Source organism: Schistocerca serialis, chromosome 10 (genome assembly GCF_023864345.2).
Source record: "Schistocerca serialis cubense isolate TAMUIC-IGC-003099 chromosome 10, iqSchSeri2.2, whole genome shotgun sequence".
NCBI lineage: Eukaryota > Metazoa > Arthropoda > Insecta > Orthoptera > Acrididae > Schistocerca > Schistocerca serialis.
The window spans coordinates 175,910,944-175,931,825 of record NC_064647.1 but is presented as its reverse complement, the minus strand read 5'-3'; the positions used below and the strand labels follow the sequence as shown (position 1 = coordinate 175,931,825).

At 37.2% G+C, this 20,882-nt stretch overlaps 1 protein-coding gene across 1 annotated transcript in view; it reads left to right on the top strand.

Moving 5' to 3' along the window:
• The window catches only part of LOC126425033 (chymotrypsin-like protease CTRL-1), a 216,186-nt gene extending 196,982 nt beyond the window's left edge, over positions 1–19,204 (top strand). Inside the window, exon 8 of the mRNA XM_050087941.1 lies at positions 19,029–19,204. Coding sequence (XP_049943898.1) covers positions 19,029–19,133 — 105 coding nt within the window. The 3' untranslated portion in view covers positions 19,134–19,204. The remainder of the gene's footprint in view (positions 1–19,028) is intronic.
• Positions 19,205–20,882: the final 1,678 nt, after the last annotated feature.

Genomic DNA, 20,882 nt, shown 5'->3' with positions numbered 1-20,882 from the left:
AAGACTGCCAGTATTACTTGTGAGATTAAGGCAGAGCTCACCATCTGCAACATTGTCGACAGAACTGCCTGTGGTCCTTTGGTGCAGTGCCAAGTGGGGGGTCTGAATCAGAGGCTCAGGCAGTTCTTTGACCATGTAGGCTGCAGATTCCTTGGCTTGCACCATCAGGTGGTGGGTTTCCAGGTTTCGCTTAATATGTCAGGAGTCCACTACACACAAGAAGCAGCTAAACGGGTAGCAGGGGCTGTGTGGAAGGGACTGGGTGGTTTTTTTTAGGTTAGAGGGTCTCAGGAAACCACAGAAAGGGTATCCATCTAAAAGGGGGCAGGTAAAACACAGTAAGATAGTAAGATCAGTATTGTAGTTGTAAATTGTTGTAGCTGTGTTGGGAAATAACAAGAGCTCCAAGCTCTAATAGAAAGCACTGAAGCTCAAATAGTTATAGGTACAGAAACTGGCTAAAGCTGGAAATAAGTTGGGCTGAAATTTTTTCAACTGACCTAACAGTGTTCAGAAAGGATGGATTAAATACAGTTGGTGGTAGAGTATTTACTGCTGTCAGTAGTAGTTTACCTTGTAGTGAAATTGAAGTAGATAGTTCCTGCAAAATAGTATGAGTAGAGGTTATACTTGACAATTGGACTACATCTAAATTTACATCTACATCCATACTCCGCAAGCCACCTGACGGTGTGTGGCGGAGGGTCCCCTGAGTACCTCTATTGGTTCTCCCTTCTATTCCAGTCTCGTATTGTTCGTGGAAAGAAGGATTGTCGGTATGCTTCTGTGTGGGCTCTAATCTCTCTGATTTTATCCTCATGGTCTCTTTGCGAGATATACGTAGGAGGGAGCAATATACTGCTTGACTCCTCGGTGAAGGTATGTTCTCGAAACTTTAACAAAAGCCCGTACCGAACTACTGAGCGTCTCTCCTGCAGAGTCTTCCACTGGAGTTTATCTATCATCTCCGTAATGCTTTCGCGATTACTAAATGGTCCTGTAACAAAGCACGCTGCTCTCCGTTGGATCTTCTCTATCTCTTCTATCAACCCTATCTGGTACGGATCCCACACTGCTGAGCAGTATTCAAGCAGTGGGTGAACAAGCGTACTGTAACCTACTTCCTTTATTTTTGGATTGCATATTCTTAGGATTCTTCCAATGAATCTCAGTCTGGCATCTGCTTTACCGACGATCAACTTTACATGATCATTCCATTTTAAATCACTCCTAATGCATACTCCCAGATAATTTATGGAATTAACTGCTTCCAGTTGCTGACCTGCTATTTTGTAGCTAAATGGTAAGGGATCTTTCTTTCTATGTATTCGCAGCACATTACACTTGTCTACATTGAGATTAAATTGCCATTCCCTGCACCATGCGTCAATTCGCAGCAGATCCTCTTGCATTTCAGTACAATTTTCCATTGTTACAACCTCTCGATATACCACAGCATCATCTACAAAAAGCCTCAGTGAACTTCCGATGTCATCCACAAGGTCATTTATGTATATTGTGAATAGCAATGGTCCTATGACACTCCCCTGCGGCACACCTGAAATCACTCTTACTTCGGAAGACTTCTCTCCATTGAGAATGACATGCTGCGTTCTGTTATCTAGGAACTCTTCAATCCAATCACACAATTGGTCTGATAGTCCATATGCTCTTACTTTGTTCATTAAACAACTGTGGGGAACTGTATCGAACGCCTTGCGGAAGTCAAGAAACATGGCATCTACCTGTGAACCCGTGTCTATGGACCTCTGAGTCTCGTGGACGAATAGCGCGAGCTTGGATCACACGACCGTCTTTTTCGAAACCCATGCTGATTCCTACAGAGTAGATTTCTAGTCTCCAGAAAAGTCATTATGCTCGAACATACTAAGTGTTCCAAAATTCTACAACTGATCGACATTAGAGATATAGGTCTATAGTTCTGCATATCTGTTCGACGTCCCTTCTTGAAAACGGGGATGGCCTGTGCCCTTTTCCAATCCTTTGGAACACTATGCTCTTCTAGAGACCTACGGTACACCGCTGCAAGAAGGGGGGCAAGTTCCTTCATGTACTCTGTGTAAAATCGAACTGGTATCCCATCAGGTCCAGCGGCCTTTCCTCTTTTGAGTGATTTTAATTGTTTCTAAACTATTAATTGGATCATTTTACTCAGAAGAAATAGTTGCTGAACAGTTCAAAGAAAACTTGAGTCTCATTTCAAGTAGGTTTCCCACTCATACAATTATAGTCGGTGGTGATTTCAATCTATCCTCGATATACTGGAAAAATTATACATTTAAAGTTGGCGGCAGGTGTAAAATGTCATCCAAAATTGTACTGAATGCTTTCTCAGGAAATTATTTTGAACAATTAATTCATGAGACCGCTCAAAGCATAAACAGTTGTGAAAGCATACTTAACCTCTTAGCAACAAATAATCCTGGGCAAATGGGGAGTATCAGGACGAATATTGTGATTAGTAACCACAAGGCATTTGCTGCTAGGCTGAATACCATAACACCTACAACCATAAAAATGAAACACAAAGTACATGTATTTAAAAAAGTTGATAAAAATGCCTTTTTAAGAGACAGTCTCCACTCCTTCCAGTCTGATCACATAAGTGTCGAAAAGATGTGGAATGATTTCAGAGAGACAGTATCAATGATAGTTGACAGATATATGCAACATAAATTTATAAGTGATGGTACTGATCCCCTGTGGTACACAAAACAGGTCAGATCGCTGTTGCAGAAGAAACGTAAAAAGCATGCTAAATTTGAAAGAACACAAAATCCCCAAGATTGGCAAAGCTTTATAGAAGTTCAAAATATAGCACGTACGCCAATGAAAGATGCTTTTAATAATTTCCACAATGAAACTCTGTCTCAGAAACTGGCAAAAAACCCAAAGAGATTCTGGTCATACATAAAGCACACCAGTGGCAAGACGCAGTCAATACCTTCACTGCACAATGACACTGGTGAAGTCACTGATGACAGTGCCACTAAAGCAGAGTTATTTTTTTACCAAAACTCCTTCACCAAAGAAGATGAAGTAAATATTCCTGAATTCCAATCAAGAACAACTGCCAAGATGAGAAACATAGGAGTAGATATTGTCGGTGTAGCAAAGCAGCTTAAATCACTTAATAAAGGCAAAACCTCTGGTCCAGATTGTATACCACTCAGGTTCCTTTCAGAGTATGTTGAAACAATAGCTCCATATTTAGCAATTATATACAACTGCTTACTCACAGAAAGTTCTATACCTAAAGAATGGAAAATTGCTCAAGTCACACCAATACCCAAAAGGGGAAATAGGAGTAATCCACTGAATTACAGGCCCATATCGCCAATGTTGATCTGCAGTATGGTTCTGGAACATTTATTATGTTCGAACATTATGATTTACCTTGAAGAAAATGATTTATTGACATATAGTCAGCATGAATTCCAAAAACATCGTTCTTGTGAAACACAACTAGCTCTTTATTCTCATGAAGTAATGAGTGCTATTGACAGGGGATGTCAAATTGATTCTGTATTTTTAAATTTACAGAAGGCTTTTCACACCATTCCTCAAAAGCACTTGTGGAGTATTGCTTCCATTGTGTGACTGGATTCATGATTTCCTGTCAGAAAGGTCACAGTTTGTAGTAACAGACAGAAAGTCATTGAGTAAAACAGAAGTAATCTCCGACATTCCCCAAGGAAGTGTTATAGGCCCTCTATTGTTCCTGATCTATGTTAACAACATAGCTGATAATCTGAGTAGCCCTATTAGATTGTTTGCAGATGATGCTGTCATTTACCATCTTGTAAAGTCATCAGATGACCAAAACAAATTGCAAAATAGTAGTAGTAGTAGCTTTATTCATCCATAGATCTCTTATTACAAGGATACAGGACATGTCAAAGTGTTTACAAATTTAGATCAATTTAAAATAAGCTAATTTGTATACACAAATATTTACAGAATTCTAGTTAAAGACAATCATTATATTTACTCCTGGTATACAATACTTTTCTTACAAATAACTTATTAAATAATGTAATGCCACACTGTTCACTCATATCTTACTATCAGTCACTGCACACACTATACACACATTGTTTCATAACACTTCACTCACTACACACACAACACACACACACACACACACTGGAGATCCCTGGGCCATTTTCTGTACCGCAGCTTCCCATTTTCTATCCTGTAAAACTGAGTCAGCATCCCTCCATAATGAGTGAGATGTTGAGCTCAGAAAGAGGATGAGGTGTTAGTACTGTGCTATGCATAGCTTGGGGGTAAGTATTTCTAGAAAGGAAAGAAGAAGGGAAAAAAAACATAAAGTGAAGATGTTATGTGGAATGTTGGATTTTTTATAATCATTATTATTATTTATTTGTATAACATTTTTTATCGAACCTCTACTCTGTTTTATATAAGTAATACTTCAATGTATAAAATGTATTGCATTTAGCTGCCTTTTTAAATAAGTGTATTTTTGCAATTTCTTTAATCTGTTTCAGTAATTTATTGTACAGTTTTATTCCTTGGTAGAAAATGCTGTTTTGAGTTTTATGTTTATTTTTTCTTGGTAAATGTAAGTTGAGTCTATCTCTTGTTGCATGGTCATGGACAGAGCTGTTTGTTATTTTGATATGTTCAACTGACTGGTAAATGTATTCACATGGAGCAGTTAAAATCCCCAGTGTTTTGAACAGATCTTTACAATGAGTTTGACTAGTATTTTTGGTGATTATTCTTATGGCTCTTTTTGGAGTTCGAAAACTGTGTTCATATTTTGTGCATTTGTTCCCCAAACAAGAAGGCCATAGCTAAGAATTGAGTGTACATATGAATAATATGTAACTAAAAGACACTGCATGTTACACACTGATGATGGGGTTCTAAGGGCATAACATGCTGATGACATTCTGCTTGCAAGTACCTTTGTGTGTTCACATCACTTCAACTGAGAATCAATATTCATTTCTAGAAATTTTGCATTTGTTACACAGTCTATGGAGGTGCCATCTACATTTAATTTAATGTGGTCATTTTTCCTCTTCAAACTGAAATTCATGGCATTAGTTTTCTTTATGTTCAATGTTACTTTATTGCTTATTGAGCAATCATAAACTTGCTTGAGAGTTTCATTTGCTTTCTCAGCAAGGTGTTCTCCTGTTTTCTCAGCGACTATAATATTGCTGTCATCAGCGAAGAGAATTTTTTCACCATGAGTAACACTACTGGGAAAGTCATTGACATATATCAGGAACAGTATTGGTCCTAATATGCTACCTTGTGAAACCCCTGTATTAATGTATTTTGATTTTGATAAGTGTTTTCTAAATGTTTAGATCTATTTGAAGTATGTGTTATCTCTACTCTTTGTACCCTATCTGTTAGGTATGATCGAAACCAGTCATTAGCTATCCCTCTTATTCCTAATGCCTCTAATTTATTTAATAGAATCTTGTGGTCAGCCATATCAAATGCATTAAAAAGATCCAAAAATATGCCTATGACACACTCATCTCTAACAAGAGCATCAAGTACAACTTTTGTGAATTCTACTATGCCTGACTCCGTATTTTTGCCACTTCGGAAACCAAACTGTGATTAGCTTAAAAGATTGTATTTATCCAGGTAATTCATTAATCTGTCTTTCATAATTGCTTCTATTATTTTTGAGAATGCTGACAGCAGGGAAATGGGCTGGTCATTTTCTATGTCTTCTGCTTTACCTTTATTAAGCAAAGGTACAACTCTTGCCTGTTTGAACTGCTCTGGAAATGTCCCTGATGTGAAGGATTCATTTATTATATTTGTTAAGGGGCCTCGTATAATCCCTGTGCATTGTTTCAGTACACACATTAGTACTTCATCTAAGCCTACTGACTTTTTATTTTTTAGTTTCTGAACAGTTTTATTGCCTTCATTCCTTGTGGTTGGAAGTAACACCATTGTATTTAGTGCAACATTATTTACAGGTGTTATATTTGTTTTGGGGAATTTTTGCTGTAACTTCTCTGCAATACTTGAAAAATGCTCGTTTACATAGTTTGCTAAGTGTTGTGGATCATTTATTACCTTATGCCCCTCCCTTAGCAGTTTGTTAGTCTGCATTTCCTTTTTTATAGCAATCAGCTCCTTCCTATAGATCTTTTTGAATCTATGATAGAAATTTAAGAATTCTGGATCACTGTGAATCTTTTTCATGGAACTGAGGTGTTTAAGTGTTTGGGAGGACTTCTTAATATCTGCTGTTATCCATCTGTTTTTGTGAGATGTTGATACAGACATGCATACTTTTGGAAATAGCTTTTCAAAATTCAATTTAAACAATGTGGAGAATTTAGAGAATTTCATATTCACATTGGTTTTCTTATACACTTCATCCCAGCTTTGTTTTTCTAGCTCTTTTGAAAAATCTTTTATTTTGATTTCTGATAGATGTTGTTTGTAGGCTTGTAGTTTAGGGAATGATTCAATGCCTGATTTTACTGTTGTTATTTGACTGAGATGGTCTGATAGTCCAAGATCTTTTACAGCTACATCACTTTTTCCCTGTCCATATTTGTGACCACGTGGTCAATTACTGATGCAGTCATTGTAGTAACCCTTGTTGCACTACTGACCAATAGGGACATGCCAAAACTTTGAAGGATGTTTATGAAGGTGCTGCTGGATTAATTTATGATATTAGTGTTGATGTTGATGTCCCCACACAGAATTATGTTGACCTTTGTATTTGAGACTTTATGTAGAACTTCTGTTAATTTATTGAAAAAAGTGTCCACACTACCCCGGAGATCTATACACGCACAAAATGATTAATTTCTTGGTGATATCAAGCCCTGTTAATTCAATAGCTGATATTTTAAAGTGTTTGTCTTCACTTACTGTACTGAGGTCATGTCTTGATTTGAACTGTGTTCCTTTTCTGATATAAATGCATGATCTTCCCACCCATTGAAGTAGTTCTGCAGTAAGAGTTGGCTTTTTCATACAGTGATAATACTATGAGTTGGATTTCTGTGTCTCTACACCAGTGCTCAGTAATGCAAACTACTGTGCAGTTCAAAGATTGTAGCTCAACTTCTAATAGCTGTATTTTATTTTTTATTGATTACCTGTTTTGATGAAGGATTGTTAAGTCTGTGAAATGCTCCATGTTTTTCTTTGTGACATCTGGTATATGTGATATTTGAAGCGTTAAAATCTGTCTTGTGAGTGATTGTTTGAGTATTTTTTAAACTGCTGGAGATACTCTTTAGGCAGGGGAACCTGTTGTTTTATCCTAAAAAAAGACCAACTTTTCCTAACTATGACAACAGTTATTTGACCATGAGCAAAGTTGGCTGTCCTCAGAGCCATCCCTAACCCCACATTGATTCACCTCACAGATCCATCAAGGTGTGGTCAATCATGACGCCGGAACAGCTCAACAAAGTGCATGTTGGTGCCATGAGTCAGGGAATCTATCTTGTCCAGGTCACCATCTATGTTACATGCCCCATCCCTGTTAAAACTGTTTCCTGCCCCACCCACTATCACTACGTGGTCCTCTTTTGTAAAGTCCTTACATAAAGACCCTATGTCCTTTATTACACGACTTAGCCCTGCATTTGGCTTGAAGATACTGCCCCTAAACTTTCCTATAACTGAGGGCCTACAACTCGCACATGGCTACTACCTAGCAGCAGCACTTTCTTCTTCCTAAGACTTTGTACATTCCTAGACTTCTTGGCCTCGGTTGAAGTGTGCTGCACATTTCCTGCTCCACGTTCTAACTGAGTCTCTTCTCCATTTAACTCTGGCAGTGGTAGATACCTGTTTTTGGTGTTGATGATAAAACTGTCAGATCGCGTTCTCTTTCTTCCTATCCTCCTACCAGCTGCCAATTCCCAACCACCCTCCTCCCCCCTATCTCCCTTGATCCTTATGAGTTCCTTCCTTGCTCCCTCCAACCATGCCTGAAGGGCACAGATATTCCTTTCCTGTTCCCCAATCAAAATGTTCCTACTGCATACTCTGCAGTTCCAGGAGAGAGCCTCTTCTGTTCTTCCAACATTCTCCCCCCCCCCCCCCCCCCCTGTGAAAATATTTCCTACAAGATTGGCAACAAATCCCTCTACTCACTACTCTAAAACAGCCCCCATGTTTCTCACTCATGGTCAGTTTTGAAAGAATAATTAAGTTTAAAGAATTTTTAAATTTGTCAAGGACGTGTGATTGGCGGTGTGTAAACAAAAAACGACACAAAGGTCTTATGTGCAGTGGTGGTTGTTTTTGTGCTGAATTAGAGATACAATGACAGAAGAATTAATTTGTAATTACTTTGATTTTATAGAATTTACGTTATCAGGTGTGTTTGGTCAGGTTTTTAAACTTTATAGCTCAGAAAATTTAGGTATAGATTGCGTCTATCTAACTAGTAAACAATACGAAATGTGTTACTTAAATATGATTTAGATAAGATATCTATATGGTGCGAAAAGTGGCAATTGACCCTGAATAAAGAAAAATGTGAAGTTATTCACATGAGTACTAAAAGAAATTTGCTAAATTTCAATTACACAATAAGTCACACAAATCTGAAGGCTGTAAATTCAACTAAATCCTTAGTGATTACAATTACAAACAAGCTAAATTGGAACAATCACATAGATAATGTTGTGGGTAGAGCAAACCAGATTCTGCGATTCATTGGCAGAACACTTAGAAGGTGCAACAGGTCTACTAAAGAGACTGCTTACACCACGCTTGTCCACCCTATTCTGGAGTACTGTTGTGCAGTATGGCATCCGCATCAGGTGGGACTGACGGATGACACCAAAAAAGTACAAAGAAGGGCAGCTCGTTTTGTATTATCGTGAAATAGGGGAAATAGTGCCACAGACATGATATGTGAATTGGGCTGGCAATCATTAAAACAAAGGCATTTTTCATTGTTATGGGATCTTCTCATGAAATTTCAATCACCAGTTTTCTCCTCCGATTGCGAAAATATTCTGTAGGCACCCACCTATATAGGGAGAAATGATCATCATGATAAAATAAGAGAAATCAGGGCTCACACAGAAAAATTTAAGTGCTTGTTTTTCCCGCATGCCGTTCGAGTGTGGAATGGTAGAGAGACAGCTTGAAGGTGGTTCATTGAACCCTCTGCCAGGCACTTTCTTGTGAATATCAGAGCAATCATGTAGATGTAGATCATAAAGTTTATGGGAAGACTGTTTGATGCAGAGAAATAACAAGCAACACACTGATGTATGTACGTACTAAGGAATCACATGTAAAAATATCTGCCCTTATACCTGTTGCACCCCGTGTATCGGTAGTTGTTGTCAACCTGAAGCTTAGTTTGAACACCAAATGCTCTACTAGGCATAGTCCTATTGCACGTGACAAGTTCTTGAATCAAGAGCCTTCTGAATTGAACTATCCACTCAGTTATAGGGGGACATACAGCTTAACATGAGGTCTGAACTATGGTGCAACTCAGTGTTGTTCGAATATACAAGTAACTGACAGAGGTGAAAGAACCGTTAGTGACAGACAATAATTCTTGGATTGACTGGCAGCTGTATACTGGACTTCCTTTGTCTCATTATTGGCAGTAACATATTATGCTTCATGCTGCCTTGTTTCCTGCCAGCTTTGCCTGTTTGCAAGGATTAATAATTAAGGTAATTTTTGGATACAATGGATATTCACAGCCATGTGCAAATACAAAAATTAGTTCCAGATATACTTCATATTTGAATTTTTGTTTCAATGTGAAATTATTTACTCCAGTGCCAAACTCTTTAAAACATCATCAAACAATAAACTGCGACCCCATTTCCACTCAGAAATATATATCCAAGTCAATATACAGGGTGATTATAATTAAAGTTAAACTTTCAAGCCACTGTAGAAATAACACCACTGGTCAGAATGATGTCAAATTACAACAGAATATTATCGGATAAGGGGGAAAATGATGGCAGGAGAAAAATAAATAGTTACAAAATGTAGCAATAGATGGTGCTGTAAACATCATACTTTAATAGTGGTTGACTACATATGAAAAATGAATCACACAACAATGCATAAGGTGTACATTTGATGTTAAACAAACTGTACTACTCAGAGTGCATGAGTGTACAGGTGTGATACTGTTAGTTACGTAAGCCCATCCACCACGGCAAGGTCATATCACATCAGATGCAAAAAATTGGTTTTTATTGTCCTGAGCCCAAAAACTGCATAAAAATCATCACTCACATTGGTTTATAATTGTCCTGAGACCAAAAACCACATAAAAAGCATCAACCACATTGGGTTTTAATTGTCCTGAGGCCAAAACTGCATAACAATCATAAATCACATTGGTTTTTAATTTTCCTGAGGCCAAAAACTGCATAAAAAGCATCAATCAAAATCAAATTGAGTTATTAATTTCCATGTGACTGGCGCAAAGATGTTCAATATGCTGTCCACCATATTCTGCAACAAGTTGAAATCGAGAAACAGTATGTTCCACAACTGACCGAAGTGTTTCTGGGGTTACATTCAGAATGTGTTGCGCGATGTGTGCCTTCAATGCAGCTAAGTTTGCAATCGAAACACTGGACACAACATCTTTCAGATTAAGATCAGGTGATTGGGACAGCCAGGCTGTAGGGAAATGGCAGCTGGTAATTCTAACATTTCCGAATGGCACTTCAGCAGCTGTTTAACTGTACATCCAATCATTGGCCTTTCTGATCATGGTGGTCAATTGCTTAGGCTCAATTACAACAGTGTGTGCAACAGTTCCGAGTATTCTTGGAAATATTTTAGGATAATAAATGAACAGGGCTTTAAAAATTCAGTGACATCCTAAAAGAGATAGATTGGAGCCCAGTTTATAGGGAAACAGATGTAAACAAAAAGTACAGACTCATGTCTGTATTTGAGTCCATCTTTCCAAAAAAAGTAGTTAGAAATAGTCATATAGGCAATGCCAAGAAGTCTTGGATCACTACAGGGATAATAACATCTTGTAGAACAAAGAGGATGTTATACATTTCTCTCAGGACTTGTAATGATCCAATGAAACAACGACACTACAAACTTTACTGTAGCATTCTCAAGAAGGTTATAAATAAATCTAACAGGATGTGCATAAAATCAGAAATTGAAAGCTCAGAAAATAAAATTAAAACTATATGGAATGTAATAAAGAGGGAAACTGGCAGGACAACAGGGAACATGTCTCAGGTAGAGATTAAAACAGGGGACAGTATCATAAAGAAACCTGAGTTGGTTGCAGAAATATTTAATAACCACTTTTTGAGAGCAGCAGAGAAGACAGGCTGTAATGGTTCGATGGAAGAATCATTGTCCCTCCTACAGAAAGCTATTAGCAACAGTTATCTTTACCTCCAGTTACTGTAAGCGAAGTCATAAGAGTAATTAGATCATTAAAAAATAAAAATTCTGCTGGTGTGGACAATATTTCTAGTAAAATACTGAAACAATGTTATAAATTTGTTAGTCCCGTTTTATGCAACATATACAATACATCCCTACAAGAAGGGATTCTCCCTGACAGACTAAAGTTGGCTGTAGTGATTCCTCTCTTTAAAAAAGGCGATAAAAGCATTGTTACAAACTGTCACCCAATATCCCTATTAACTACCTTCTCGAAAATTCTAGAAAAACTCATGCACAGGAGGATTGTAAACCATCTCAACTTCCACAGTATCTTAAGCAAAAATCAGTTTGGTTTTCATGCCGGTCTTTGTACTGAACAGGCAATATTCTCTTTCAGCAACCAAGTTTTGGAAGCCATTAACAAAAAAATGTCTCCAGTGGGTATTTTTTGTGATCTTACGAAAGCCTTTGACTGTGTAAACCACCAAATTCTTTTGAAAAAGGCAGAATACTATAGTTTAGGTGGTACTGTTGGCCTGTGGCTACAGGATCAGAAGCAGACTGTAATGCTAAATGGCTCTTCTGGAGAACCTGCCTCGTCTGAATGGGGCACGATAACGTGTGGTGTGCTTCAAGGCTCCATTTTGGGCCCACTGCTTTTCCTCATCTTTATTAATGATCTTCCTCTTTGTTCTGAGACAAACAGCAAATTTACCCTGTTATGATACCATAATTCTAATTGACGATTTTATTTATCATGATCTTGAACAAACTACAAATACTGTTTTTAATGACAATTTAAATTGGTTCTCCTCAAATGGTCTCTCACTCAATGCAGATAAAACTCATTATATGAGGTTCCATACATCACAAAGTAATCTCGATGAAATTAACATAAAATGTAGAGATCAAACAATACAGAAAGTTGAAGATACAAAATTCTTGGGTGCTTACATAGACAGTAAATGTAATTGGTCAGTTCACATTCTTCATCTATGTAAAAAACTTAGCTCGGCAACATTTGCATTATGGGTAATTTCTTCAGTGGCTGAAGTTGACACCATTAAGGTTGCCTACTTTGGCTACTTCCACTCATTGATGTCATATGTTATCATATTCTGGGGGAACCAACCACTTGCAAAAACGTTTTCACCATCCAAAAAAAAAGCAATCAGAATAATGTGTGGGATCCATCAAAGATACGCTTACAGGCACTTGTTTCGGAAGATAGGTATCCTAACAACTGCCTCACAGTATATTTTTTCCTTGCTGACCTTTGTGTGCAAAAATTATTCTATCTACCAAGACAACAGTAAATTCCATGGCTATAACACCAGAAACAAAAACAATTTACATTTCAAAATGAAATGTCTCACTCTGGTACAAAAAGGAGTATACTACTCCAGCATTAAGCTGTTCAATGCTCTACCACTACATATCAAATGTGTTCATACAGAACTGCCAAAATTTAAACAAGTTCTCAAAGATTATCTGACAGAGAAATCTTTTTATACTGTGGATGAATATCTGAAAGAGAATGTATACCATCACTAAACTTATTGTGTCTGTAAGTAGTTAAATTGATTTTATTGTGCATTTGAGCATTAGCACACTTTTTGTAACAACAAATTGGCTGTACCTGTATTTACTCTTGTAGGCCTAATATCTGATTTAACTTTGTGCTCTTATGTTTAACCTTTATTTGAAACTCCTTTTTCTGTTAAATGGTTGTTATGTTACCTAGCTGACATTGTATCTATTACTGTATTTATAGTATATATCTAAAAACAAAGATGATGTGACTTACCAAATGAAAGTGCTGGCAGGTCGACAGACACACAAACAAACACAAACATACACACAAAATGCAAGCTTTCGCAACAAACTGTTGCCTCATCAGGAAAGAGGGAAGGAGAGGGAAAGACGAAAGGATGTGGGTTTTAAGGGAGAGGGTAAGGAGTCATTCCAATCCCGGGAGCGGAAAGACTTACCTTAGGGGGAAAAAAGGACGGGTATACACTCGCACACACACACATATCCATCCACACATATACAGACACAAGCAGACATATTTTAAGACAAAGAGTTTTTGTCTTTAAATATGTCTGCTTGTGTCTGTATATGTGTGGATGGATGTGTGTGTGTATGCGAGTGTATACCCGTCCTTTTTTCCCCCTAAGGTAAGTCTTTCCGCTCCCGGGATTGGAATGACTCCTTACCCTCTCCCTTAAAACCCACATCCTTTCGTCTTTCCCTCTCCTTCCCTCTTTCCTGATGAGGCAACAGTTTGTTGCGAAAGCTTGAATTTTGTGTGTATGTTTGTGTTTGTTTGTGTGTCTGTCGACCTGCCAGCACTTTCATTTGGTAAGTCACATCATCTTTGTTTTTAGATATATATTTCCTACGTGGAATGTTTCCCTCTATTATAACCATATCATGTATTTATAGTATGTCTTACTTAAACTATGTACAATTTGACATTGAATTGCACTTGTATTTATGTAAGTTTAAATTGAAACCTGTACAATTTGACATGTTCCATATCCTTGTGATTGACTCACTAACTGGATCTATGGAACAAGAAATAAATAAATAAAAATAACTGGATTTGCCATGTGCGGAGGTGCGCCATCTTGCATAAAAACAATCCCATCCACCTTGTTGGAGAGAGGGAATGACATGGTTGTGCAAAACACACTCATAGCCCTTACCAATAATGGTACAGATAACAGGACTGGAAGCACCTGTCTCTTGGAAAAAGATATGGCTCTAAGATAAACGATGCCATAAACTCACACCACACAGTGACCTTTTCAGGATGAATTGATATTGGTTGATTTGCGTGTGGATTTTCCGTTGCCCATATCTGACAATTCTGTGTATTGATATATCCTGTCAGATGGAAGTGGTCTTTGTCTGTCCACAGAATCTTCCACGGCCAGTCATTGTCCACTTCCATGCGAGCAAGAAATTGTAAAGCAAAGATCTCTCTTGCTGGCAGGTCAACAGGAAGCAACTTGTGCACATGGGTAATTTTGAATGGATAGCACAAAAGAATGTTTCGTAGGATTTTATGCACCATGCACACGGATATGTCCAATGTTCTGGTGATTCACTGTGCACTACACTCAACTCATCCTGCATTGCTGTGGCCACTGCTTCCACTGACGTCGAATCAATTCGTTTCCTCCCTCTACCAGGTTGCACACCAAAAGAACTCATCTTTTTGAATTTCCAAATCATTTTCTCCAGACCCACAGCATTCATCGCACGAACGCCTTTTTCCAAATTCTTCAGTGACCGGAACTTTTGCAGAGCGACATGTGCACAGTAATCATTCTTGTAATACAGTTTTACAAGCAGAGTGCGATCCTGCATTGAGACTGTTATGGCAAACATTGCAGACACAAAAGAAGGAAAAGCTGGTACCCAGCATGTTTATACCAACTTCACTGGGTTGTGTGCATGACAGGTGTTTTCATTTACGTATTCTGACACATAAGGCACCATCTATTGATCAATTTTCACACTATTTTTTTTTTTCTTCTGCCATACATTTTCCCCCTTCTTTGTTAACATTCCATTGCAATTTGGCATCATTCTGATCAGTGGTGTTATTTCTACAGTGTTTTGAAAGTTTAACTTTAATTATAATCACCCTGTATATATCCCTGTCTGCTGCTCAGTGCCTTCTGTTTGGTGAGTAGCAGTATATCCCTTTCAGCCTTGTTATTCCAGCCTAGATATCCCTTTGCTCAGTACATGATGTTGCTTTGTTATAAGTTGATTTTTCTTTGAATTTTTATTTGGATGAAATTGTTCCAGTCAATAAAATGGATATCTTATCATTAAATTACATGGTCACATAGTCACTCTTCTTACTAATTTCTGTATAGTGTGGTTTACTATACACATTTTTCATTAGTTTAATGATGTGATAGTAGCTACTTAGAAATGGTAAATAGTTAAGGCCAGAAATAACTAAGTAAAAATCACATGCAAATTTTACATCAACGCACACTGCTGAATGGCAAAAAAGGAAATGAGGAGAATAAAAAATATCCTCCGGTAATGAACTGTACTCTACACTTTTGCACACATTTGTTCAGGTCATCCCAAGCAACACATTGCCATCTAAGGGTGACCATTACTATGCTCAACACTTTACAAGCTCTTGAATGGGAAAATTGTTTTGTCCACATCAGTCAAAAAACTGCATTGCAGCTGAATGTTAATACATTCTGTCCACAGCTGAATGTTAATATGAGTCCTCAGATCTTCCAGGTCAACTGAACCTGCCGATAGCAGACGTTGCATTGTCCCAAGGTATAATGATGATGCGACGTGTGATGTCATACATGTGCTGATAGGAACAGAATTCTGATTAGATTAGAGATTAGATTAGATTAATACTTGTTCCATAGATCATGAATACGACACTTCGTAATGATGTGGAACGTGTCAGGTTAATAAATGATGTCAGTACAGGATATTACATTACACAAAATATTGCATGACACTAATGTTTAAGTCCCCCCCCCCTTAATTTATATCTAAAACTTCAGCCAATGAGTAGAAGGAGTTGTCATCTAGAAATTCTTTTAATTTATTTTTAAATGTTAGTTGGCTATTTGTCAGACTTTTGATGCTCATTGGTAGGTGACCAAAGATTTTTGTGGCAGTATAATTTACCCCTTTCTGTGCCAAAGTCAGATTTAACCCTGCATGGTGAAGATCATCTTTTCTCCTGGTGTTATAGCTATGCACACTGCTATTACTTTTGAACTGGGTTGGATTATTAACAACAAATTTCATAAGTGAATATATATACTGTGAGGATCCCTAGATCCTTAAATAGATGTTTGCAGGATGACCGTGGGTGGGCTCCAGCAATTATTCTGATTACACGTTTTTGTGCAATGAATACTTTTCTACTCAACGATGAATTACCCCAGAATATGATGCCATATGAAAGCAGTGAATGAAAGTAGGCATAGTAAGCTAATTTACTGAGATCCTTATCACCAAAATTTGCAATAACTCTAATAGCATACGTAGCTGGCAGCTGTATACTGGACTTCCTTTGTCTCATTCAACATCTACAGCTATAACCTACAAACCACTGTGAAATGCATGGCTCAGGATACATCCCACTGTACCAGTTATTAGGGTTTTTGTTCATTCCATTCACAAATTAAGTGTGCGAAGAATGATTGTTTAAACACCTTCGTGTCTGGTGTAATTAATCTAATCTTGTCCTCATGATTCTTACAGGGGTGATACATAGAGGGTTCTAGTTTATTCATAGAGTTATAATTTCAAGCTGGTTCTTGAAACTTTGTAAGTAGGCTTTCTCAGGATAATTTACATCAATCTACAAGAGTCTACATGTTCATTTCTTCAGCATCTCTGTGTCACTCTCCCATGGGTCAAACAAACCTGTGACTATTTGCATTGCCCTTCCTTGTATACATTTAATATCCCCCGTTCGTCCTATTTGGTAGACAACCCAACACTTGAGCAGCATTCTAGGATGGGGTGCACAACTGATTTTTAAGTGCTCTTCTTTGTAGACTGATTGTATTTCCTCATTATTCTAATAATATACCAAAGTTTGCCACCTGCTTTACCCACAAGTGAGTCTATGTAATCATTCCATTTCACAACCCTACAAAGTGTTACACCCAGGTATTTGTAAGAATTCACTGATTCCAACTGGAACTCAGATATTGTAGTCATAGGATACTATGGTTTTACGTTTTTCCAACCCTTGCTCCGCTTTGAACTCATACCAAGATCTAACTGAATAATTATGCAGCTTCTTTAGACAGCGAAATGGAAGTAGAGAAGCCTTCACACATTGTAATTTGCGAGATGCACCTGCAGAGCTCAATTGGAAGAATATTATCCAAGACTACATGAACTTGTGTTAGGGCAGAATTTACTTACTATGATAGTTTTTGCCTCAATATCATAGACAAAGTAACATGTGGTGGAATATATACATGAATTGTACTGAAGAAAGGCAATGTGTGTGAGAGAAAATGATAAAGCAAAATTCACGATATGATGACAAGCACATTATTTTTCTAATTTCTCCATTGGTAGGAGGCATTCTTTTGAAGATAGTGATAGGACAGTGTGTCCCAAATATCAGTATTAAGCATCCTCTTCCAGGTGCTGTACAACGGTTTGTCGAATATATATGCAGCTGTAGATTCAGAGTTCCAAGTAGAAAGTTCATTTTCAAATGGAGACAAAGCAGTGTGTGTTTAAGAACAACAAATGCCTTCAGAGATGTTTTGTTTACTGTAAAAATACTAATTCATTATATGTAGTGTGAATATGAGAATAATCTCAGACTAATGTTTCTGGACATATAAAATGGTTACAGCAGTTATCAAGTATATGTTGTCAAGATATGAGTGTACGATAGTGTCACAATTCTTAACTGCACATTTATTACAAAACTTAGTAATAAATCATACTGGTTAATTACATCTGTCAGAATATGCACACTAATTAACAGTTTGCAATGGAAAAAAGTGAAGTAGTGGTGCAGAGGAAACTAAATTCTTTGATCATCATCTGCAAAACAATCTTAACAGTGGAACAGTCAAAACTGCAAGGAATAAAATTCAATACGATACCTTCTGGGGAGGGGGAACCAGTACTATCAATCATCAATTGCAGAGTTTTCATGCATCTGATCAAAGAATGCCTCATTACAACATAAAAACCTAACCACAAACCACAGAGCATAAAATGTCATTAATTCTGAGGGCACTGCCTGCAAAACACTAATGTACTATATTAACCATGCACAGCATATACTTCGTACCAATCCATGTTTGTAGTTTCCATATTGGTTGCTGCATTGATGCGCCAGGAAACATAATAAACAGTAAAAAAAGTCGTGCTGTTACAGAATAAGACCCCATAGATACAGCATAAAATACTTACAGGTAGTGTTAGTCATGTTTTGGACACTGCTGCATTTTATTGTGACAAATGTGGCATCAAAATACGCATCATCACAGCAACAATTCAGTATAATAGGCAACTGAAACTTAGTAGACTCCATGAAATATCAAATGATGGATGAAAACAGATACAACTTATAAGACAACTACTGTGGTGGTAGGGTCGAGGGGGAATTAGGAATGCCTTTAATGACTGGAAAAAGTACTAAGTGTACACTTATCTGTTAAAGTGGTGGTAGAAAAAATTTGCAGCTAACACTAATATTTCTAAGATCTTGTGACATTCCTCTACATACCTACCTGATAACCACTGAACAAGATTAATGCACCTCAATTGTTAGTTGAATCTGATGATCTGTGGCCTGATCACAAAACTGTAATTTCCACAAACATTTTATATGTCAACACTCCAAATATTACACTCATCAGTTAATTAGACCTGCAGAATGTTATGGGCAATTCATAAACTATGACTGCTGGTGTGAATGCTTTTGATTATGTTATTTGTGTGGAGTTCCAGATTTAAAACTATTGGTTTGTATTTTTATCCACATGATGTACAACAAAGTAAATATGTCAACACACATAATATAGTGACTACACATTTAATGACTGCTGCTGTTGCAGGTTGGGATGGCATCATTTGGCTCAAACAAATGTGGGGCCGCAAACATTCCAAGTGTATACACAAACATACAGAAATACGCTGATTGGATTAAAAACAATATGTAACTTTATGGATGTCATACACATTTGATAAAGATGGTGATTATAAGAACTGAAATAAAATATACCAATATAAATCTTGTGTTTATTGTGAAAATCCCTCTATAATTTTAACAAGTTAAATAATTATATCAGTAACTTAAATAGACTGCATTACTGTGTTGTTGTTATTTATCAAAACAGGATTGCAATATAATGCCAATTCCCATACAATTCGACAGAAGTGAGACTTTTGGAAGCAGTATTATGTGCAACGCAATCAGTTGAGGCTTTCTGCATTTCGAGCTACAGCCAACTCACAGTCCACACACTAAACTGCTGCTACAAAATAAATGTTTTATACACAAATGAAAAAAAGAAAATAATAAAACTGTCCAATGATGTAATGAGAGTAAATAAGTACACATTAAAATATAGGCCTTTGTACAGAAAGTTATGAAAGTATCTGACTTTCTAAATACTTTTTTCTAAATATTTCCTTCAAAACTGGTTTACAAGCAAAGAAATGTACAAGACACATGAAAAATTGTGCATTTGTTTAAATTCAAATGTGGTGGTCAACAGAAAGTGATAAACAGGACATTTTCTGTGCAATGAAGCAAGTTTGGGTGTATACTTTCACATTTATTTTACTCTATTCAGATGTGTACATCTAACTCTGCATATCTCTACGTCTACGACAACATGTAAGTATATAATTTGTAATTAGAATCTTCATTATCACAAACATTATTCTCTCTGTGTCTGGAGGCATAAATCAGCTACACATTGCCACAGCTTAGTACAAAAGCAAACATTTACTTTGTTCAACTTCTTTCAATGCGCTGTCAAGTCTTGGATGAAATAAAATAAAGTTTGAAAGAAGTAATATTGACGCATATTTTCTTTGGTGTGAGAATAGATGCTTTGATGTGGAAAGACAATAATGCAATATTATTCAAATGACAATGTTTCTTAAAAGTATCTCAAGCAAAGCACAACAATAATTAAAATAAATATTGCACGCAGCACTGGTCCACATATCGCACGGAACTCAAATAATCAAATAGCACACAGGTTTATACAACCATGTGGGTGTGAATGCATCTTTATAATAGCAACTTGATTGTTACCCACAAATCTGGAGTTGGTAAACAGAAATAGCACAAAGCAATATACTTGAAACTGTGCGCACAAATATATAGATCAGTGGGTATAACAAGGAACGTTACAGGCGAAGCACCGATATCTTATTTTTTCTTGGTTTTAGGAGAGGTGGATTGAAACACACTTGATGCAGACATCAAATTCTCTATGTATTGGCCCAACACTTGGTTCTCTGAACGGAGCTTCAGATTTTCTTCCTTTACGCTATCAACACGCTGAGAGAGATCGTCTAGCGTGTTTTGCAACTCCAAAACTTGAGAAATTAGTCGTGCTTTCTCTTCTTGCTCGTCTGGACTTATATCTGGATCCAGACTGTTCGGTCCTGGGCTGCTACTTCCGTTAGTAAAAGATGAAGGAATTGAATCCAAACTGCGACCTCGTACCATTGCATCTGAATTATGAGAAATATCCGCAGTTTCTGTGTCATCGGGTATAACGGCTTGTGGATCGTCGTCAGCGAGTGGAATGTTATTCATTTCGTCTTGCATTTTTGTTAGTGGCGATTTAGCACTCACTGGAGAAACACGGAGCATTCAAGTGCTGTTGCAAAACGATATTATGTGTTTAAACAACGGTAATAACTTGTGTTGTTTTAAATTCACTCAAGAG